The following is a 23,987-nucleotide window of genomic DNA, read 5'->3' on the forward strand; positions in this document are numbered from 1 at the left end:
GAGTAAGGTCATCATAAAAGCGCACATTGAGTTTCCATTCTTGACATTTGCTGCTGTTTTGAATATTTTATCCTACTCTTTTTTTTTTTTTTGGTTTATTTAAAGCTTGACCAAAATAAAACCGGCTTCATTTTCCTGAGTGATATTGAAAAATTCTATAGAGGCAAACGAGAGTTTGACACAGCTCCTGTTGAGCCACTTAGCCTATAATTTAGTCTGTGGCTTAAAGGCAGTAGTTTATTCAGTGTCAGTCAATATTACATGACAAACATTGAGTGTTAAACTTAAGTACCATAAGTATTAATTTCCAAAAAGGCTGTACAGAGGTCATTTTACAGATACGTTTAGGAAGCTCTTGCATAAGCGTATCTGAGCTTCACCCTTGGAACAAACTTTTTATAAGAGTAATAATACTGCATTGACCACATTAATGATTGATGTTTATGAATATATTACCATTCTTCTGTTAAACTGTTGACAGAAGCCGGTCTGAACCCTGACTTCCTGGCCTTTGTACAGGAAGCAGGAAAGGTCACCAAGGCTGCCCTACGCTGAGTTTGAAGACTATTATGAGGGCCTGAATATTGAAAACTCTGATGATGAAGAGTACATCAACAACCTGAGCGCTACATGGAGTATCTGAGAGTATCTGCCTTGTTTATAGAATGACAATTTGTGAATCTGAGTGAAATACTGAGATTTTGTGTTTGTTAATAGTGTTTGCCACTATATATTACTCTTCATATAATTCATAGTATGCAGTGTTGTATATTGCATAGTGTAGAGTGCAATTAGTAAGTTCAGGGTCAGTAAGACTAATACTTTTATTCAGCAAACATGCTTTTAATTAATCAAAAGTGACAGTAAAGTCATTATGATGTTACAAAGGATTTCTATTTTAAACAAATGCTGTTTGTTTGAACTTTCTATTCATCCTGATAAAATGTATCACAGTCCGCACAAAAATAAGCAGCACAACTATTTTCAACATTGATTTTACTATTTTCACAATATTACAGTTTTTACTGTATGTTTGATCAAAATGCAGTCTTGATGAGAATAAGAGACTTCATATGGATAAATGTAACTACTGTTTGGATTGGCACATGCTGACAAGTTTTAATTCATAAATTGTTTTTTACAAATGTTAAATCACTGTTAACATGAGTAATAATTTGTATTTCATTTATAATATCTGTACATATACAAACCTTAATATGAAAGGCTATGTAAAAATGAAAATTCACAGATGAATTGTGTCCAATATGGACATGCATGCATGGCATCAAAAAGCTATTTGTGGAAGGTCTCCCTGTGTCAATGGCCATTAGACAGTCCATTAACAGATCCATTAGAGTAGGTGTGTTTGTAGTCTTCGTCAGAACCCTCTTCATCCTCTTCTTCATCGCTGCGCTCATCGCCCTTCAGCTAAAGAGAATGAGAGATAACTAATATTGTGCATTTAGTTATTTAAATTTAATAAAGTTACTAAAATGCACATACTGATTTATTAATTATTTAATATGAAGAACAATATACTCACTTTGCCGAAAAGAAACTTTTTGACCATGCGGAGGATCAGGGAAGCCCAGAACATGTGCAATAACAGCAGCACCACAAGCATGACGTTAAAGAAATAATAGCCGAAAAAGGGTTCAAACTGGTCCAGAGGATACACCCATGTGCAGTGGATCAACCTGTACTCACAACACACACACAATTTAACAAACGTAACCCTAAAATCTCCCACTCATTTACCTCTGTCACACACTTACCAGAAGGGGAATATAATGAGTCTTGTTACCATGAAGACCAGAGCGAACACCACAAAGATACTGTTGCAGGTCATCTCCCATCCAGCATAGTTGAACATCTTAGCAGACTTAGAGAAACAGAAAAGCAACAACACACCCTATACATATACTGACATTCAAAAGTTTTGGGTCGGTAAGATTTTTTTAACGTTTTTGAATGAAATCTTGTGCTCACCAAAAATACAGTTAAAACCTAAATATTGTAAAATATAATTTCAGTTTAAAATAACTGTTTTATATTATATTTTAAATATTATTTATTCCTATGATGCAAAACTGAATTTTCAGCATCATTAATTCAGTCCTCAGTATCACATGATCTTTCAGAAATCATTTCTAATATGCTGCTTTGATCATCGATGATATGCTGAAATAGAAAAATATATCTACTACAAGAAAAAAATCTCCTACTATACATACAATTATCTCCTTTAGTGTTCCACAGAAGAAAGTAAGTCATACAGGTTTGGGACAATGTGGAGATAAGTCAATTTTAATTTTTGGGTGAACTATACTTCCTTTTAAGACATGTTTAACTTTTCTTTCACTGTTTAATCGCTCTCTCACCTCGAGTAGGACATCCGATGTGTCATGCACCAGCATGACCAGTGTGCCAATGCGAATGTAGTTTGCACACCAAGAGAAGGACAGCAGTGTTAATGTGGCCCAGTGATGGACCAGCTGCTCCTTAAAGTCCTACAAACCGACACAGAGAGAAATAGAGCAAGTATTGCTTAGATACAGTATCTCTCAAGATATGGCAACTTCATATTCCCATCAAGTTTTCAGTTTTTTACAAATTCCAAAAAAAAAAAAAAAAAATTTCTAAAACCGTATTATTCTAATGAAAGCAAAATATGTGTTTATTAAAACTTACTAAGTTTAATGAATTATTGCTTTATTGAATTATTGCTTACTGACTGTTTTATAGCTGTGCTACCTGCAGACCTTGATGTGACCTTAATAATTTCATATACAAAATCTTTTAGAGAAGGTTAAATGTAACTAATGTAATGAAAATTGTGCATCCTTACCTTACGTTTTACATCTGCAGCCACACTGAACAGTAAAGAACCATAAAAACTCATCTCAATGATGTAATACCAGTACTGAGAGTCCAGCAGTGACTGTATACACGCACACACACACCCACACACACACACACCCACACACAAAACAAACATATTAAAAAACCAACCACCATACAAACATGCTTGCACAAACACAACCCTCCCAGAACAACATGCAGATTTTCAGACTGGTTTTTACTGTGCTACGTACAGTATATTTGTTTTTGATTATAAAACTCGAATGTAGTGTTTCTTCCATAGGTTACACTTACTTGTTTGGGAAATCCTGCCCACACTTCTCGTAGATCATAAAACCATGGTTTCTGTCGCACAAAACAACATCATTCAGAGTTTATTTATTTATTTTTCATATAATCCCATGGAATAAAATTAAAACATTAATATTTCAGTCTGTGTGTTCGAGATGAGGATTTTTTTCTCGTAGTTGCATCGTTTCGCCAGTAGGTGGCGTCAAGTGAATGAATCTTTGAATCAACAGATTCGTTCAAAACATTGATTCATTTAATGGGAATGAAATACTATGGTGTGTGTTATTCGGAAATACTCGACTTTTGATTAAAACAGTTCCCTGGTGGAACAAAAATAATCAAAGTAATCGTCAATATTACGTCTAAATTGTAAGTTACTCAGCATTACCTTCTCATTTATTGAACTGTGGTATAAAAGCAATATGGGATATGGGATAACATGCCTAAATTTAATACGTTAGTATAGTAATCGTGATGCTTGTCTTAACAAATTAATGTCTGTGTGTGTTTGGGTGTGTGCCGGGCCTGCCCATGCCTGTTATTGTCCCCGTTTGTGGATCTTTCTATCAGACTGGCGCTGTTCACAGTTGGGAAAATGTTACTAATTACCCCAAAGGCATTTCTCACAAACACACATGCTGATTCAAGGTCTGTCCTGAGAATCTCTACATGTGTTACAACACACACACACACACACACACACACACACACACACACACACACACACACACACAAACACTTACATCATATAAAGCCAGCACTCCCCCGAAAGATGAACACAGATAAAAGGCAAACCGCCAACTACAGAAAGGAAATACTTTTGTTAATAAAAGACATTACAGAGGGTTCAAATGTCAAATATTGCCAAATACGAATGAGTCAATCTTGAAAGTTTGTTTAGTGTGTGTAAATATACCTGGCTTCTTTGAATTTCTTCAGTAGTCCGGGTCTGTCTTGGTTCCTCCGTCTGCGGAACCAGCGCTCCACCTGCCTTTCCGACCAGCCCAACTTTTTACACACACCTTTTATATCTGCCTAAGTACATGAGTACATTATTATGTCAATATGTCCTGTCCCTACATATCAATAGGATATGTTTCTATTAGCGGTGCTTGTTGAAGCCTGTTTTTGTAATGCATTACAAATGTGTTCAAAAAGTGTTCCAAAGGTACACTGTAAAAAATTGTTTTTCAAAGTTGTAAATAAAACAAAGATTATTAGGGTATTTAACAACAAGGTATGTTTTCAGTCTTTCAAAATTGTAAATTTAATTCAGTGTGCTGTTTGCCATTCTTTGTAATAAAATTTCAATCAATTTCTGAATGAAAATCAGTGTTTTTGTAAATTCAGTGTGTTTGTAATACATATTGCAAGACATTATATATTTTCAGAAATAACTGAACTATGATTATTATACAGTATAGTATGTACATGGTTACTCCTGTAAAGAATCTAATGCATTTTAAAACTTGGATTTAATATTTGAATTTGATCATGTGTTTTAATGTATTATATATTTAATCTTCTATTATAACTTATTGCTAATACTATTACAATAATTAATGAGAGCATAAAACTTATTATAAGGTATATAATTATACTATATACTGTATAGAATAATTTTTTAGGGTAAATTTCACAGAAACATGGCATATATTACTTGATAATTATTCTTAATTGTGATTCCCATAAGAAAATCAGTCATCAAAATACATATAAATGGAAGTTAACAAAGATTAAAAAATTTGGGGGTAATTTTCTTAACTGTCAAAATAATATCATAATGTAAAAAATCTTTAAGGTCTTTAAAGTAGTCCTTAGTAGTAGTTTTAGTTTTTTTTACACCAAACTTATTTTTCTTCTGATATTAGGGTGGGGTGTGATCCGAACATGTTCTGAGATTTAATGCGATTGGTGAGAATAAATACATTATATGAATGCATTAAAAATACATGTTTTAGGGGTTACCTGTGTTGGATTTTTAGAGTGGGTTTTGTAGTATTTTTCCAGTATGGGGTTGTGTGACACTCTCATGCGAATTTTGTCTTTTACCCCAAGAGAGTCAGCGACAGGCACCGCGATCAGCCTGTTGATTGAGGGAGAGGCCATGAGTGAGACAGAGTGCACTTCAGCAATTATGAGAACACATAATACAGTATATGTTGTGTTTTGAAAGCTGGCCTTTTCACCAGACTTATTAATTAGCTTAAGCAGTAAAGATTCCTTGAATAACTGGCTTTACCAGCTCAGTGTTCCTGATGAAAAGCATGGATATACAATTCCACCAGCACTTATCAGCCAAAACCAGCTTGTAAATTGATGCTGATGTAAGATGGTCTTTTCAATAACATTTAGCTTGTGTGTGTGTACCTTTCATAAAAAGCTCTTAAGCCTAGCAGCAGGACTGCTACAGGTAGAGTGGTGTACAAATGGGACGCACGGGCGTAGACACGCCCCTCGCTGTCCTGTAGGTCCGCCCACATCACCGGCCTCGGCAACCACAGCCGATCCCACCAAAACCACTCACTGAGCATCGCCCTGTGAAAAACACACAAAAACAACAACAATATTTACAGAATTTAGATGAAGAAATGCCATATTTGTGAGTAATAGATTTGTGTCATTCAAATCTGAAAGAGAATGCTTTTCCAGTTTCTGAATTTGAATGGAAACATGATGCAGAATTGGAATTCAAATCTGTAATTTAAATTTACGAAAGCAGAACAAAGAATTAATGGAATGAACTGACTTGCAAATAAATTCATGTAACTGTCATTTTTAACTAGAAAAGCTAAGTTTGTCAAGACAGACTTAGAAAAGGCTTGAAAGACATGACATTTATAGGCCTTGCAGACAGACAAACAGACAGATAAATAGATAAATCAAGGCATTAGGTGGATACAGTGATCAGACAGACAGACAGACAGACAGACAGATAGATAGATAGATAGATAGATAGATAGATAGATAGATAGATAGATAGATAGATAGATAGATAGACAGACAGACAGACAGACAGACAGACAGACAGACAGACAGACAGATAGATAGACTGACAGAGACAGAATAGAATATTTGGGTCCATTTTCCCAGGCTATTATAGTGTTAGACATTAGCTCCTGTAATAGAATACCTGAGCAGAATACACAATAGAGACAAAAAATGAACACTGGGACCTGCAAAATTCTGTTTACTAGTTTCTGTACCACTTCAGGACCACAAGTTTAGTCCTTCAGAACCCCAAGGCTTTTTGCAACAAGGAAAATGTGACTTGTTTAACAGTGTCAGAAACATTAGTGGCAGACTTAATTAATTAAAGATAATTGGCATACAAATACTGAAATCTACAATTATAAGCAGGAACAGATTGTGAAAAAGAGCCCAAAACATGTTTGAACAGCTCTAAGAAGAGCCATTTATGAATCTCACTGGGAGTATCCAGCTGCAGTACGGATCTGGACTTACATAAAGTCATTCCGACCCACAAGTCCAAGTGACCCAGTCTGGAAAGCCGGCAGCTCAGTAGAACAATAGTATATGATTAATTTTGTATTACACATAAGGCAAGTAGTATTTTATTAGAGATAAAGCAGTGTAGCTCCAGTTATTGCATGTATTCTAAATAGTAAGTACTGACGGTTTATGGTTACCATGACAAACACATACACATAACGTCCCCAATGACATTCCAAACAGAAACGAATCCACCCATACCTTCTTTCCTCTCTCAGATTTGTGTCCTCTTCTTGTTTTACACACTCTCTGCTTTTTCTGTCGTAGTTCACACACACCTTTAAGTTGATCCTCCAGAGTTGTGCCAGTCCTGATGAATCCACTAGGTACTAACAGAACAAGGAAACTCTCTCCCTCTCATGCACACACACAAACACTTTCACTGCATACCTCAACCCCCCACAAAGAGCTCATTGAACCGTCTGTATGTGTCTTGAAAGGGGGCCAGAGAACTGGATATGTGGGAGGGGCCACAATCACCTCAGGTATAGTCAAAGAAAGGCTGAGTTAGAAGGAGAGAGAGAGGACATTAACCTTGAAATATTGCATGCCCTAAACAAGTTAATAACTCACAGGTTTAATTAGAGAAATGTTCTCTTTGTTGTGACATTCTTACTGTCAGTTAGTGTTTAAGTTCTTATTTACATTTATGCATCCGGTAGACGTGCTTTTATTCAGAACGACTTGGTGTGGTCAATCTTAACATTGTTTTTATTATTATTATTATTATTATTACTATGCAAACTGAATTACAGCAACACTCTGCGAGTGGTATTCTGTAACTTGTGAGTGATTTGGTATGAAAGCATCTACTTACTCTAGCCAAAATCCTACAAAATCCAACTGAAAATGATTTTTTTTTTTCTTTCTTTTTTTCTTTCTTTTTTTTTTTACAGGACTTTACAGAACCAGAATCTTTATCTTTTAGAACACATACTTTTATTTGGGTTCCCTTTCATAGGTCACTTCGATGCTGCGGTGACGTCACCACGTATGGGAACACCTTCGGTGTGACGAATGTCTGAAGCCCTATACCATCCAGCCAATCTTATTGGCCAAATAGCGCGTGGCACCGCCCAGCATGCGTAAGCATATATATACCTGGTGCCGCGCCATTTACCTCAGATTTCATTCCTTCAGTACGAAGCGAATCTTCTGTGCCCTATTATCTCGCGTTCTCAGCGATCATCTACGAGCAGTATACTCCTCTCCGCGGACGCGATGAGTTAACGAAAGGTAGGAGCCTTATGATGGGTTATCACGAGGAGGCACTTATGAGAGGTTCGTTGCAGCCTCTCTACAGGTTCTCTCCTTGATAGCCTATGGCTACAGTAAAATATGCATACACTTCCCCTGTGCACTAACGCCAATAGGAAGTATCCGTGCTCTGGAGTGTATTTCTTAAGTCGCCTCGCGTCTAACCCCCACCGTTTCGCTTCTGCGGTCGCCGAGGCCCCGCACGAGGTGTTGGTTAGGGGCGATATGTGCGGCTTGACTATGAATACAGTGATGCACTGGAGTTCCATGTGCTCGCTCTCCCCCACTCGAGCGCGTTAATCAACAGTTTTGCTCTTCAAATGGTGGATTACGGCTCACACAGCCGCCGCGTTTTCGCTAGCGGCTTGGCCCGATGTTATCTTGTTGGATTGAATCCTGCCGTGGATACGCTTCAGGATTATATACAACGAAATGCAGCGAGTTTAACGCACACGCTTTTCTTCATGTTTATATGCAAGGGACTATGCCCTTCACTGAGAGTGCTGTTAGACTGCTAATGCACATCTACCCTCTCACTGCAGTCCCCATACTCTAACTTTGACTGTCTCGCAGCAAGGGCACCTCGAGCGTCATTGAACTGAGCTATCATTCGCGCGCCTCCTCAGACACTCTGCACAATCCAGTCTTCAGGGTTTGAGGGACGGCGCGGAGGCTGGCAAAGATGGCCAGCGTATGACGGTTCACACAGCCGCCGCGTTCTCGCTAGCGGCATGGCCCGATGTTTATCTTGTTGGATTAAATCCTGCCGTGGATACGCTTCAGGATTATACACAACGAAACGCAGCGAATGTGACGCATGCGTTTTTCCTTCATGTTTGCTTAGGACTGTGCCCGCCTCCAGAGAGCGCTGTTGGACTGCTAATGCACATCTAAGCCTCTCACTGCAGTTTCCACACTCTAACATTTGACTGTCTAGCAGCAAAGGCTCCTCGAGCGTCATTTAACTGAGCTATCATTCGCGCGCCCCCTCAGACACTCTGCACAATCCAGTCTTCAGAGTTTGAGGGACGGCGCGGAGGCTGGCAAAGATGGCCAGCGTATGACGGTTCACACAGCCGCCGCGTTCTCGCTAGTGGCGTGGCCCGATGTTTATCTTGTTGGATTAAATCCTGCCGTGGATACGCTTCAGGATTATACACAACGAAACGCAGCGAGTTTGATGCATGCGTTTCCTTCATGTTCTCTAACATTGACTGTCTCGCAGCAAAGGCACCTCGAGCGTCATTGAACGGAGCTATCATTCGCGCGCCCCCTCAGACACTCTGCACAATCCAGCCTTCAGAGTTTGAGGGACGCCGCGGAGGCTGGCAAAGATGGCCAGTGTATGACGGCTCGCACAGCTGCCGCGTTCTCGCTAGCAGCGTGGCCCAATGTTTATCTTGTTGGATTAAATCCTGCCGTGGATACGCTTCAGGATTATACACAACGAAACGCAGCGAGTTTGATGCATGCGTTTTCCTTCATGTTCTCTAACATTGACTGTCTCGCAGCAAAGGCACCTCGAGCGTCATTGAACTGAGCTCTCATTCGAGCGCCCCCTCAGACACTCTGCACAGTCCAGCCTTCAGAGTTTGAGGGACGGCGCGGAGGCTGGCAAAGATGGCCAGCGTATGACGGTTCACACGGCCGCCGCGTTCTCGCTAGCAGCGTGGCCCAATGTTTATCTTGTTGGATTAAATCCTGCCGTGGATACACTTCAGGATTATACACAACGAAACGCAGCGAGTTTGACGCATGCGTTTTCCTTAATGCTTGCCAGGGACTGTGCCCTCCACCAGAGAGTGCTGTTGGATTGCTATGCACATCTAACCCTCTCACTGCAGTCCCCACATTCTACATTGTTTGCCTCGCAGCAAACGGTGCTTCGAGCAGCATTGGATTGAGCTGTAATGCCAAACGTTCCCTCAGACACTCTGCGCAATCCAGCTTTCAGAATTTTAGGGGCGATTCAAGGGTCCTGCACAGACGACCCATTTATGACGGCTCGCACAGCCACCGTTTTCGCTAGCTGCAAAGCCCGATGTTCAATCTGTTGGCCTAATTCCTGCCGTGGACACGTTTCAGGATTATACACAACGAGACGCAACGGCTCTTATACATACACTTCCCCTGTGTACGAACGCCACAAGCTTTTCGTGCCCGGATATTTTAACATGTATGACAGCGTTGCAGGAAGCGGAAATTTTGAGACCGCTAGTATGGTCTCGGCCGTGTGTGAACGCTTGCCCGACATTTCTCTATGGGTGTTACGCACGATTTGTCATGGATACACCATTCAGTTTCAATAAGGCCCGCCTCCTTTCCGCAGAATTCTTTCCACGGTGGCAAAGCCGATGGAAATAGCGGTGCTGCGACAGGAGATGTCAACTCTGCTGAGCAAAGGGGCTATAGAGGAAGTACACCCCTCTCAGATGGAGGCAGGGTTTTTTACAGCCGTCATTTTGTGGTAAAAAAAAAAAAACCACTGGTGGATTACGACCCATTCTGGATTTACACCATCTGAATCTTGCACTCAGGAAGTTCCTCAGATTCGCTTTAGAGAGCAAAGCGTATCAGTATTTCTCAAAGTGCATGGATGGATCTCTGGCCCCGTTGCGGCCCCAGGGCGTTCGTGTTTGAACTATTTTAGGCGATTAGCTGGTGTTTAGCGCAATCGCAGACTCAAGCACACTCTCATGGGGATCTTGTGCTGAATCATTTAACAGCCTGGGCTTACGTATGGAATGTTTCACCCCGTTGTCTCCGCATCGGACGATTCCGGTGACACGGCGATGTGTGATGTCGCTAAAAATATATATGTCAACCGAATTCTCCTGACTGAATTCTCCTGACCGGAGTCCGGCTGGGGATTTGCGCTTCCCGAGAGACTGTCACGACGGATGCGTCTTTGACCGACTGGGGAGCTGTTTGTCAATGGAGTTGGCACATAAACAGGTTGAAATTACTGGCTGTTTTTCTGGCTCTCCAGTATTTCTCGAATCTGCTGATCGGCCGTCATGTGCTGCTCAGATCAGACAACACAGCGGTTGTGTCATACCTGAATCATCAGAGAGGATTATTCTCTCGCCCCTGTGCAGGCTGGCGAAACGTGTTCTTTGTTTACAGAACTAAATTCTATCGATCCGAGCTGTTCATGTCCCCGGACGTTGGACTTTGGAGCGAATTTGCTATCCAGGCAGACTCTGGAGCAAGCGGAGTGGGGATTGCACCCCCAAACGGTGAGTCTCCTATGGCAGATTTTCGGGGAAGCGAAGTGGAATTGTTTGCGTCAAACACGACTGCACATTACCCGCTTTGGTTCTCCCTATGCCCTCCAGCACTCCTGGGCTTGGATGCATTAGCCCACAACTGGCCCAGGACCAGTTTGTATGCGTTTTCCCCCAATCTGTCTGATTTCGGCGGTATTATGCAGAATACGGGTGGACAGGGTGGAACAGCTGCTGCTGGTGGCTCCGCGGTGGCACACACACAGCCGTGGTTTGTGGATCTGATCAATCTGTTAGCGGGCTCTCCATGGGAGATTCCCCTCAGACAGGATTTATTATCACAAGCACAGGGACTGATTTGGCACCCGAGGCCAGATCTATGGAATCTGTGGGCGTGGCCTCTGAGCGGAGTGAGTTCATGTGTCCCGGTCTTTCTGCTGAAACTACCGAGACTATACTGAATTCTAGAGCAGCTTCTACGAGACGCTTATATGCTTTCAAGTGGAGACTGTTTACGGCCTGGTGTGAAACTCATAATATGGATCCAGTTTACTGCCCAGTGGCGTCAGTACTGAAGTTCCTTCAGGAACGTTTTTCGGATGGAGTGACACCAGCTACCCTAAGGTTTACGTGGCAGCCATTCAGCTTACCACGAATATATAAATGGTGCCTCAGTGGGCCGTCATCCACTGTTTCTCGTTCATACAGGGTGCGCGACGGCTGAGGCCTTTCCGCCCCGTGCGGGTCCCTTCATGGGTTTTTCCATTGTGTTGCATGGTTTATCAGGGCATCTGTTTGAGCCCTTGGAATTGTTCCGGATAAATCCTGACTTTTATAGCACAGACTCTGTGGAAGTGTTGTTGCGACCAAGGCCTAATTATGTCCCTAGGTCGCATCTATCCCTTTCGCTTTCAGCAGGTGGTCCTGAAGGTTTTTTCTCCTGCTGCGGCGGAGTCTGGGGATCTAAGTCTTTGCCCTGTGAGAGCGTTAAAGACTTATGTGGATCGTACTGCCCCATGGCGTGAGTCTGACCAGCTGTTTGTCTGTTTTGGACATAAGAATAAGGCCATGCAGTTACGAAACAGCGCATGTCCCATTGGCTGGTGCAGGCTATTTCCTTGGCCTATGAGGCGCGCGGGCTTGCTTCGCCCTTAGGAGTAAATGGTCATTCCACGAGAGCAGTGGCTTCTTCTCAAGCCTTTCTCAGTGGATCTTCTATGGATGATATCTGTGCTGCGGCAGGCTGGTCCTCACCGAGCACTTTTATCAGGTCTTACAGTCTGGATGTGAGGGTGGCTCCTGGCTCCCGGGTTCTCTCCGCTTGACCAGATGCTTCCTTGGATCCAAGCTATCAGGTACGTCAGGCGTGATGGTATAGCGTTCCCATACGTGGTGACGTCACCGCAGCATCGAAGTGACCTATGAAAGGGAACATCTCGGTTACGTATGTAACCTTGGTTCCCTGAATAGGGAACGAGATGCTGCGGTTCTGGCCGTGCCGTACCTTGATAGCTTTCTTCTTCGTCATGAAATCTGAGGTAAATGGCGCGCGGCACCAGGTATATATATGCTTACGCATGCTGGGCGGTGCCACGCGCTATTTGGCCAATAAGATTGGCGGGATGGTATAGGGCTTCAGACATTCGTCACACCGAAGGTGTTCCCATACGTGGTGACGTCACCGCAGCATCTCGTTCCCTATTCAGGGAACCAAGGTTACATACGTAACCGAGATGTTTTTATTCTTAGCAGTCAGATAAAATGCCCATGTAAAATCTTTTAAAGTCATTTAAAGAAAATTAAGGATTTTAAAATGGCTAGCGCCCCCTGTGGTATTTTTTATCTGTACATTAGCAAGCAAAGCGTTTAAAGAATTTCTGTGGATCGTAATTTGGAACCAATTTAGATTCCAATGGAAATGAACCAAATCAAACTGAAAATCATACACGATCCTTGAACTCCTACTGGATACTGTGTAATCTTTATCAGAGCATGTCTTACTGGATAGATAAAGGAAATCTTCTATTATCTTCTAATGCTTCTGTTGTCCTCATTGTAAGTCGATTTGTCTAAAACCGTCTGCTAAATGATTAAATGGAAATCTTACTGTTCTTTAAATTCCTTTTAAAAACTTACACAGTCGTATTATTATAATGGTTATCATAATTGTGCTTATAGTAACTAGATCTAGTTTTGAATTTTTATCAGTTTACGTTAGTGTTGGTTCTAAATTATGATCGTGTTGAGAAAATTCCTCTTAAGTATTGGTTCCTTTAAACAGTTCCTTAATATTTTTACTAGGGGAAAGCCCCGTATGTGGTAATACAGGACAGACGAAATCTGTACTTTTATGTATTATTGTTAAAGTGTATGAATCGCTGAATCCACCTATACTCATTGGTCTGTGAATGATTTGATTCTGATCCTTGTCCTTTGTCTCAATACTCGCTAGTGTCCCACCACTCATTGTCTCTTTGTTTAGGTTTGCTGTTGTCTCGATCTAGTGGTGTTGGACAATACAGCACTTAGAGAATGAGTATGCAGGGTCAAGGTTTTGCTGGTAAGCATAATCCAGTAAGCCCCTGCTGGTAGATGCTGTAACTACAACATTGAGGCATAAAAGCACATTATCCATTGACAGCAACTCAAAAGTAGCAGTGCATTCTGACAAAACAAATAAAAAACTGAATCATCTTACTTTCCACTTTTTATTATGAACAGTAATTGTTTTTTTCCCCATCATAATATCAAAATATTGTCAGAGTTTCTCAAGACCTCTAGAAATAACGTGGACATGAAAGTTCTACTTGAACACTGGTTTGTAACTGCTCTCAGCTAATTGATCCCTGTTAGCACAAAGCATATCATACACACCTGTCATTCAAAATAGACTTGAATACACAGAGGCCATGTCCACACTGCAGCTAAATACAGCTGTCAACTCAAGTTGTTTTAATAGTTCACCCTAAAATTTGAGTTTGAGTTTGTCACATAAGCTATTGTATGGCTTCAGAATATTGCATACGAGTCATCTGGTCTACTGTTATGGTAGTTTTTGTCTTTTATTGAGTTTGTAAAGTATAAATAGCCATTCACTTTATTACATCAATGAGAGAAGCCTGGACTCTCAACATAATTTCTTATTTTGTGTTCCAGGGATGAAAGAAACCAGTATTAGTTGGGGTAACATCAGGGTGAGTAAATGATGACATCATTTTCATTTTGGGTAAACTGATCTCTTAATCCTGTTCTGTACACACAGAGTTTGGTTATTAGTGACAACTAATGAAGCATTAAAAATGGCTAGATGCTAATACATCTCAGAACACTATTAGTTTGAGGAAAAATAGAAAACACCAAAAAAGACTGAACTGCTGGCACATATCTTTCATTTTTATAGCTGCAAGACATCAATTATTGCTTGTTTTTAAGTTGAGTTTTTGAGTAGGATTCACACTTGTATTCCGTGCACAAATGGAATGATAACTCAGCTATTTATTCCTGCAAATTAATGTGTTTGTCACTTCAAAAATTTGGCAGTGTGAACGTGGCCTGTGCACTTTCAACTTTAAAAGTGATGATTGGTTCAAAATCCCTGAAAACCTCTTCACAGTGACTATAGCATGCTTTGCATTAGCTTTAGCTGTGCTAGCATAGAGCTAAATGGGATTGTGTAAAATACTACAATGTGTTTGCAATGTACAATGTAATTGGCTTTGAATCCATTTCAACATCACATTTCTTTATCATGTCATGAGTGTGCTGCCAAGCTATGTGCTAACTTGGCGTATGAATGAGACACTACAGATGTTGCCACAAAAGACAAAAAGACATTTCCACAAACAAGTTGGCTTATTTTGAAGCTGACGTATTGTGTTAATAAGATCACATTTAGTTATTCTAGTTAAGTACATGTAGCAAAACTCATGAAAGAACACACCACAAAATGAAAGTTCCACTTGCTGAGTAACAAATCGTATGGACTGCAAAGCCCCTTTGGCCCATATTCCTAAGCCTCTCTCTTTTCACCCCTGTTCAGGTTAATGAGATTTGGTGTGTGTATATCTGCGTATGTCTGTACAGGAGTTTATATGTGAAAGAGAGAATGGCAAGTCACTGATAAGACAAATGTCTAAGAGTCATCGAACCATGTCAGATGGCTCCATAAAAATACCAGAATGCACAAGCTGGACTTGTCAGCACTCGGTCTTCCAATAAAGTTGGTGATTCTGTGCAAAAGAAGTCCCCCTAGTTAATCAACCAAGTGAACCTCCACCAAGCCACCAACAATTGATCTACATCCAGAGTTTGTAAGATGCTTCTTCGGTCATTAATGAGACATTGATGAGTTGTTGATGGCATGGGTGGCCTGGCACTGAGAATGGTGATCGGATGCAAGGTGCTGAAAAGGTGGAGTGTTGCTCCACTTCATCTTGTCACACTCATACAGGAGTGTTATGTTTGAGATCTCTGGGTGAGGGGGGGGTCTGTTGACTGAGGTTATTGAATGTGGTGGAGTGACTAGGTCTGGTCTCCGTCTCCCCAGATGTCTCTGAGCCTCTATACTTTGGAGGAAGAGTCTGGCATCGGCCCTTAACTTTCGAGCCCAGATCACGAGGTGGAAGGCATTTTGTTGTGCTTCCCATCAGCTCTGGTTTGGAGGGAGGGCGTGGTAATCCTGCTGACTGGCTGGCCACCAGTTCTGGTTTCGAAGGAGGACGTGGCAAGACTGTTGAAAGGCTGCTAGCAAGCTCCGGTCTGGATGGTGGGAGAGGAAGTGCTATGGAATAGCTGCTGGTAAGCTCTGAATCCAGTGAATCTGAGACAGACATTTGGCTTTCAGAGTGCTTGGTTTTAGATGGTCCTCTAGGAACCATACGGGTGAGCTCACAAGACGATGGAGGAACTCTCTGGTAGAGATGTGTGAATGTCGTTGAGTGGCTGGGTCTGGTTGCATCTGCTTCAGCTTCAGGTCCTCCATGCCTTGGCGGAAGGGTTTGGCAACGGCTCTTAGCCCTGGAACTGGGGTCTCGAGGTGGAGGTCCATCCGAGTCAAACTCTCGATGTCGTGATAGTGAGCCGCTTTTGATTGAATGAATGGACTGGTCTGAACATGCTAAAGGTGTGTTGAGTGTTTCATCATGACAGGCTATCTTAGACAGGGACTTTGAAGTTGTATTGAGACTTTCACAGGTCGAAGGTCGAGGTCTATCAGGCAGATCACTGGTGGATGCAATTGGCTGTTCCTCAAGCTCTTCCTCCTCTCTGTTGGTCAGCTCTTCATCTGACTGGCTTAGCACTACTCCACTGCAGACAGGCAGATCTTCTGGTGATCCCTCCTCTAGACCCTTGACAACTACATTGTTGGTAGTAGTCATTGGGTGTGACTGGGTGCACTGCTTGTCTGCCTCCTCAGTGAGCAGAAGATCCATGAGGAGTGCTTTCTCTCTCTTTAGCTGCTCTTTCAGAGAACGGGGCATGTCTGGGATCAACCATGCCACCAGCATACTGAGGAACATGGCCAAGTTCTACAACACAACAACATACAGAATCAAACATCCAGTCCGGTTTTACAGGAATATTCAGTGTTATATACAACTTAAACTCGGATTTGGATTTGGACCAATTGGACAATTTGGATTTGCCTGTCAGTTTACTGTACAAAAAAATGAGAAAAGCCCTATACAACTATGCACTTACAGTGGAAGTCTGTAGGCAGTGTTAATCTTGTCAGTGAAATGTTTGCTGACCAAGGTTTTTTTTTTTTTTTACTTCATCAACAAACCAGATATATTTAATTAAAAAATATGGTTTCTGCAGGTTTTATTTCCTAAGATGACGATGATGTGACATACAGCCAAGTATAGTGACCAGGGGCGGAGTGGCAATCGGGACGATCGGGACTTTTCCCAGTCGATTGATGAATTTTCATGATCGGCCCATTATAAATGATTCATAACGGCCGTGAGAGTGGCCGGAGCGGGAGCACGGCGGCCGGCACTGTACTGTATTTCTCAGTCATAGTTACCCCCCTGCACACTCATCTCATCTCCCCCGTCATATTCTTCATACAGAACTTTCATGGTCACAAAAAAACAAACAAAAAACGAGTATTTAATTCATTTGTTTGTTCTTAAATTAACAGAGAGAGAGAGAAAGCGCGCAAATTCTAGGAAAAAAATTGACAGTCAGGAAGGATTAGCGTGGTTGCATAACATTTAACGATACCCCCATGGAAGGCAAGAAGAGAAAGGACAAAGGAGGGGCCGAAAAGGCCAGAATGAAGAAGAAGCGGATGCTGGAGGAGAATGCATCAAAGTGTTCAAAAATTACGGATTTATTCCGAAATCAGGCTTCAACAGGTGAATTGACAGAAAAAACAGTGGCGCCGCTCAAGCATTAACGTACGTTATTGCTAGCCGCCCGTGAACTAGCACAAGCTAGTAAATGTTGGTAGCCTAATAATAATGACTAATTTAATTAGTGGTAGGTAGACAGTGGTGTGTGTATTATATATATTCATACTATAATGACGTCGCCAACGCCAATTAATAATCAGTAACACTTTATAATAAAAGTTCAGTTGTAAGTAATTTATAAGTGGTTAGTTTATGATAAACTATATAATTTTCAAAAACATTCATAAATGATTAGCAAGTGATATGCTCACATTTTATGTATGTTTTGAAAATTCCGTTACAAGTAATTTACAAGTGATTAGTAATGATTAACTAAATCATTCACAAAACATGACTTTGGGTTTTTTTATGGGACTATGGGTAAATGTTTAAATATTTCTTAATATATTTAAAATAATTTTGCAAGGTTTATGACGTTAGTAGTATATATATATATTTTTTGACCACCGAGGGCCGGTGGTTTACGTTCATCCAAAGTGCACACACACAGCATGAACACACCCCAGAGCAGTGGGCAGCCATTTCTGCTGCGGCACCCGGGGAGTTTGCTGCATACCCACATGGAAAGAACCTATATGTGGATATATGCGCATATATGAAACCTATATGCAGTGTATATGCACATATATGCTGCATATATGCACATATATGATAATATATATGCTGCATATATATGCTGCATATATATGCGCATATATGCTGCATATATGCTGCATATATGCCGTATATATACTGCAAAATTGAGGTGCATATATGTGCATATACAGGAAATATAGGTCTCCTGTATTGCTTCTTCATATCCACATATAAGCCCTATACATACCGTACAAGATATGTCTTCTATATAGCTAATGGCAGGATCTGGTCATTTTGTAGCTCATATCTCATTTGAAAAAAACGTTTTTTTTGTCTTATGTTTGTTCTTGTACTATATATTTTTTTTTACTATTTGATTGATCTTAAGTAAATAAATAATGTACATTTCTACATTTTGGACTTTTATTTATGTTGCCTAGCAGCTATGGATTTAATTTTACTATTATAGGTGAACATATACTGTAGGTGCATATATACGTGCATATATGTACCTATATAGGTATATGTATGCACATATATATATGTGTACATATATGTACATATAATATAGGAAACCGGCCAAATTTAAATATGTCACATAAATTAAAAACCTATATCAAAACCTATATTGAAACATATATGTTTATATAGGTTTTTCCATGTGGGTATGCATATGGAATTCTAAAATATGCATGTTCATCTAATCTGTAAATCTAATTTAGCTGCTTTTATCACTTATGTCACAGTTCTTCTGGCATTCCCCTACCTCCACCTTTATTTCTAATATTTCAGCTCTATTTTAATCTCCTACTTGTAGGGTAAAGGAAGGGAAATTAGACTTTGAGCACCCTTATTGCAGATGACATGGCCATGACACAAAAACACTGCACTGCAAGCAAGACTACATTTTAATAGTTGATAGAGCATAAGTTGTATTTAACCTGCAATGTTCACTGAACAAGAAGAAAAGCAGTTTAATAATGACTGACCTGGAAAAAAATGACAAAAGCCAGGCGTGCAGCGAGCACAGACCAGTACTGCTTAGAAAGCTGGTAAGACTCGGGAGACCAGGGTGGATCTCGATAGTCTTTGTACCTGGGAAGACGATGAATTGTTGAGCAGAAAAAAGAATGATATCAGATAATATAGGTGAGTAGAGTTCATGAGTATGAGGGTATTGAGTGTGTTTTGTGTGTACCTGCAAATACGGAGTTGTCTGTCAAAGTCTGTATCATGTGGGGCAGTACCAGGTTTAAAGTTGCTCGTGTTGAAATAAGCCAGTGTATGGTTGGTATAACCATGCATGGTACCTGTCTCACTGTACAAATACTGATACACCATCCGAGGAATGAACTCCGATGTAAAGGAGATCACAAATGCCTTGAGGGAAAGAGAAATAGCAGGAGGAAGAACCTTAAAATCTCTGCATGCAATGAGATAAATCATATATCAAACACAGCCAGCAACTAAATATGAATTTTGTTTCATCATGAGTCACAACACTCACATTTGTAATGACAGCAAACTTGCTGATTCCACTCAAGATGTTGTACCATATGCCTGGGAAAGGGAAAATAAATATGTGATAGTGAGAACATTTATTAAATAACAGTTATGTTAAGTGTAACCACACACATACATATTAGGTGCAAAATTTCATACCGATCTCTTTAGCACTGACTGCATCAGGCCGGCGTATTTCAGTGACGAATTTTGCCGCATCTAGTCGGATTTCAATGATGTTATTAAGCAGAGCGAAGACTGGTGCCAGCGGGAAGGAGGCCACAAAGAGTGTGACAAATCCATACTGAATAACTGCAGACAAACAAACACACACACACACACATACAAATATGATCCATGTCCTTAATCAAACCCAGTTCCTCAAAGTCATCGTGGGCCTCTTTAAACACAGTTGCTAAACCTATCCTATATAGCTGTGTGACTACAGTGAAGGATTACTAACATATTTTGCCATACAAATGTGTAGGATTTCAATGTAAACAACTAAATAAATGAATATGTTTATATTCCTCTCCCTTTGTGACACAAGGTTACCAACCACTGTCAGAGTCTCTCAAGTTGTAGTTGAAGTAGATGTTGTGATAGACAGAAAAGTAAAGAAAACATATTATGTGTCAATCTTTAAAGTGTACAAAGCATATTGACTCACAGAATTGGCTTTGGTAACTGTTAACCAACATGACCGATCCAATATAGCACTACTGGGTTAACCCGTTTAACATTTATTTACATCTATCATAGGACACTGTCAATATGATACTGTTGTATTGTTTCCTTCAACCAAACTGTGTCTATGCTCTCTCTAGACTCTCTCTAATCAAGATTATTCCTTAAGTAACACAAAGCTTAAGGTCTGTTCACACCTACATAAACTAAAATTTGGTCTGGTTTTCATGTACAAATTGTCTGTTCAGACCTATGAGAAAAAAACAACAGACAGGCTGACTGAAAATGCACAGACACATCAGCATATGGGACAGAATCAACAAATTTGAACTTGGACTGAATGTCATCAGATTCTGTACCCAATGTTTCTTGTACAAGGAGATTCTAATATTTCTAAAGAAGATGCTGATTAAGATCCATCCCAAGATGGGACAGAATCTTAATGAAGAATTAGAATCAACAACTTTTAAGCCATTACAACAACATATCTTACCCTTGAGGTGGGAAGATCTGATTCTGACAGCTGGATTGCTTGCCATCGGATTCTGTTTACCCAATATTTCTAATAATAGGAGGTTCAAATATTTCTGAACAAGATACTGGTTAAGATTCATCACTATATGGGATAAAAACAACAACAAGCAACTACCTCAAAATGTCTCTCCATGGAGGTGGGGAACAGATTTTGACAGTTTAATTGCAGGCCATTGGATTCTGTTTCCCCCATGTTCCTTATCCAGAGAAGTTCACTTAGCAAAATACACAAAGTAGCAGTCTTATGTTACTGCAGTGTCATGTGACTGAAATCGCAAATCTTATTGGTTGGGCAACCTTTGTGTAGAGATTTAAAAAATGGTTGCCTAATTGATTAATGCAAATGTTTGTTATGGTGTTTTGCCTTTATTATGAAAGAGCAGACAGAACGCAAAGTGAGAGAGCAAGAGGGGGGTGGGATCGGGAGAGGTCCTCAAGCCGGGATTTGAACTCAGGACACCCGAAGCACAACAGCGTTATATGTCAGTGCACTGCCCACTAGATTATCCACGCAGCCAAAGCTGTCTAGTTTTAGGAGCCAGATCCTGCTTTCAATATCAACATTTTCTAAACCAAATTTAGAGTAAGCTTCTAGCTAACTAGTTGTCCAGGCTACTAACAGCTATGTAACAGTTTCAGGGGCTGGCTACATAAACTGTTAATACTAGTCTTAAAAAGTTACTGTCATCAAACTTGTCATCAAACTTGTCATCAAAGTTTTTTTTTTTTTTTATCAAGACGGGTCATAACTGTTTGAAGTCGGAAAAGTAAGACCGATTATCTCTTGTCTTATTGCTGGTTGGTCAATCTAGTTCACATAATGGCTTTGTGCCGCGTGTTGTTTTTCATGTCCGCAGGTTAAAGCAACCCCAATAACGTGGTCTTTAGCCCATGAGTGCAAATTTTAACAGGGAAAACCCACCAAAAACATGTCATTTACCCCCCGGGGTGAAATTTAATGGGGAGCCCCCCTGGAAATGTGTTTGAGCAAGTTTCGGGCTAGTTTTGAGTAGTAATTGGGTGGGATTTGTTGTGAAAACTTGGCAACCCTGGTATTCACACTGTACTTTTGTGATGGAGCAAATCAAACGTTTTGAAGAAATCTTAGGAATTAAGTACACTGATGAATCTCAAAATAAGACAAGGAACATGTATTAAGAAAATAAATGTTTTGTTGACAATAAAGAGCAATTCTGGGGAAAAAACCCCTTTAAGCCACAACACTGTCATTAAACAAACAAATTAAGTGTTAAAGTCGCAGGTGGACTGCATTTAAAACACATAGAGCAATGAAGGCGATGCAGTACTCACCTATGGGGTTAGAATTGTTGCATTATTCCAAATAAATAGATTATGATCCACAAATAAATGTAACGAGATTCACAAAAATATATCAAATTCACAAATGAATATAAAGAGTTTCACAAAAAAAATTAAAACTCACAAATAAATAAAATGAGATTTGCAAATAAAAAAAAATATATTTACAAATGTGTTTAATGTCACAAACACATCTCTACCTGGTATTTATTTGTGAACCGCTGTCTGTGCATTTGTAAATCACTGCACGCATTTGTGGATCGGTTCCTGTGCATTTGTGGATTTGAAACACTTCTAGCGTCGACGTGCAGATAAATCCACAAATAAGTGGACTCCACCCACCGTTTACTCAAGCCAATCAAATAACGGCCACATTGAGCTGACCAATCGTAGCACGTTATCGCTTCAACCAATCACGTTTTGGCTTACAGCCAGGGGAACTGCGGGAATAGACACCGAACTTGAGACCAACAACAGACAGTCAGGGCATTTCTCAATACCAAGTTCGCAGAGTCTGGACTTCCGTCCTTCCGAGTTTGGACATGCCAAGTTGGACTCAGAAGAACGAACTCTCGAGGACGGGAGGACGCGAGTCCAGTCATTCTACAAATGGAACGGCAGCGTACTTGATAGCTTCACTCAGCATGCATGTTTTACTTGAATTAACTTCTTTTTTATTTTCAATATATTAAATATATTAGTATTAAAAAACTAATATTTACCTACTCTGATTATTTTCACTTTATATTTATAATGAAATTGAATATAATATTAAACGACTGTCTCTTTTTTATTTTAAAAACTATTAAACATTAATATGTGGTTCAGGTAACATTAATACTGTGATTATATTTACGTCGTTCAAAATAAATAAAATATATGGAAACAACTGCCTCTTTTCATTAAGAACAATCTAGCAATAAACCCACTCAGCTACAATTTAAATAATACGGTTGAAAAGTGTAAATCAATTGTAAATAAGTGTAAATCAAAATGGAACAGCTTAGGATTGCCATTGCAATTGCTATTTATCAAGATGCTGAAGAGGAGGCTGCCGAACGGAGGAGACGAATCCTTCAAAGAAAAGCCAGGATGCAGCGGAGGATGGCGAAGAGACGTGCCATATTAGCATGTCTCTCTAGCATTGTACGTTTTTCTAATGATTCTTTCTTCATAAACTGCCCATATACTTATGTGGACTTAGTTAGGTATATCCAAATGAAAAGTCATAATAAAAATTTATTATAATGTATCATATAGGCACCCTATCAACAGACTACAAAGTACTATCTCACAAAAAGTTATGTAAACTATTGCAGGGATGTAATGAGACAACATTAGATTTTTCAGTATACCAAATAAACTGACAAGAACAATAGGTTTGACAGTTGATAACATTTAAATTAACTAGCTTACACTTCACACACCTTTTATTTGTCTTTGTGGTGCTCAAATAAGTTTATAGTTTATCATCTTTATATAGCTAGGTGCACATCATATTACTGCATTAACACAAACAGGACAATTTAATATCTATAATAATCATATAGGCTACAACTTTTAGACTCTGGGATGAATGTTGTGCTAGAGCTTATCAATAAATGAATGAAACCGAAATAGAGTATAAAGAAATACTTCACGAAAAGAGCAAATGTTAGAGGGAGATTTAATTATGGCAGATTTTAGTAAATTTTAGACAAAATCCTTAAAACAACTGAGTATATAGCTTATATTAAATCCAAAAATATAATAAATACAATGCAACGACAGTACATATAGTAACAACTTTTTAAAAGCA

General features: G+C 39.9%; 2 protein-coding genes across 3 annotated transcripts in view; both read right to left on the reverse strand.

Annotated features, from left to right (window-relative positions):
• Positions 1-806: 806 nt before the first annotated feature.
• On the reverse strand, positions 807-7,094 carry LOC132156331 (ceramide synthase 2-like). Of its 2 annotated transcripts, none has more exons than XM_059565299.1 (11): positions 6,868-7,094; positions 5,524-5,691; positions 5,122-5,239; positions 4,070-4,188; positions 3,897-3,954; positions 3,157-3,207; positions 2,849-2,941; positions 2,382-2,510; positions 1,776-1,882; positions 1,544-1,697; positions 807-1,428 (listed from the first exon to the last, which is right to left on the reverse strand). In XM_059565299.1, the coding sequence occupies exons 2-11, from the start codon at positions 5,685-5,687 to the stop codon at positions 1,318-1,320; spliced, it is 1,104 nt and encodes a 367-aa protein (XP_059421282.1). In that variant the 5' UTR covers positions 5,688-5,691; positions 6,868-7,094; the 3' UTR covers positions 807-1,317. The 2 variants fall into 2 exon arrangements, with proteins under 2 accessions (XP_059421282.1, XP_059421283.1); XM_059565300.1 differs by having other exon boundaries at positions 6,945-7,092.
• A 6,750-nt stretch (positions 7,095-13,844) lies between these two features.
• LOC132156332 (anoctamin-1-like) overlaps positions 13,845-23,987 on the reverse strand; it is a 32,913-nt gene continuing 22,770 nt past the window's right edge. Inside the window, exons 22-26 of the mRNA XM_059565301.1 lie at positions 19,808-19,960; positions 19,653-19,705; positions 19,344-19,525; positions 19,135-19,240; positions 13,845-16,678 (exon numbers count right to left, since the gene is read on the reverse strand). Coding sequence (XP_059421284.1) covers positions 15,593-16,678; positions 19,135-19,240; positions 19,344-19,525; positions 19,653-19,705; positions 19,808-19,960 — 1,580 coding nt within the window. The 3' untranslated portion in view covers positions 13,845-15,592. The remainder of the gene's footprint in view (positions 16,679-19,134; positions 19,241-19,343; positions 19,526-19,652; positions 19,706-19,807; positions 19,961-23,987) is intronic.

Source organism: Carassius carassius, chromosome 13, assembly GCF_963082965.1.
Source record: "Carassius carassius chromosome 13, fCarCar2.1, whole genome shotgun sequence".
Taxonomy (NCBI): Eukaryota; Metazoa; Chordata; class Actinopteri; order Cypriniformes; family Cyprinidae; genus Carassius; species Carassius carassius.

Coding starts and splice junctions, on each gene's coding strand:
- LOC132156331 (XM_059565299.1), bottom strand. CDS start 5,687: ATGCTCAGTGAGTGGTTTTGGTGGGATCGGCTGTGGTTGCCGAGGCCG. Junction 5,240..5,523: donor TTAAGAGCTTTTTATGAAAG/GTACACACACAC, acceptor CTCAATCAACAG/GCTGATCGCGGTGCCTGTCG. Junction 1,883..2,381: donor CATCGGATGTCCTACTCGAG/GTGAGAGAGCGA, acceptor TGTTTCTCTAAG/TCTGCTAAGATGTTCAACTA.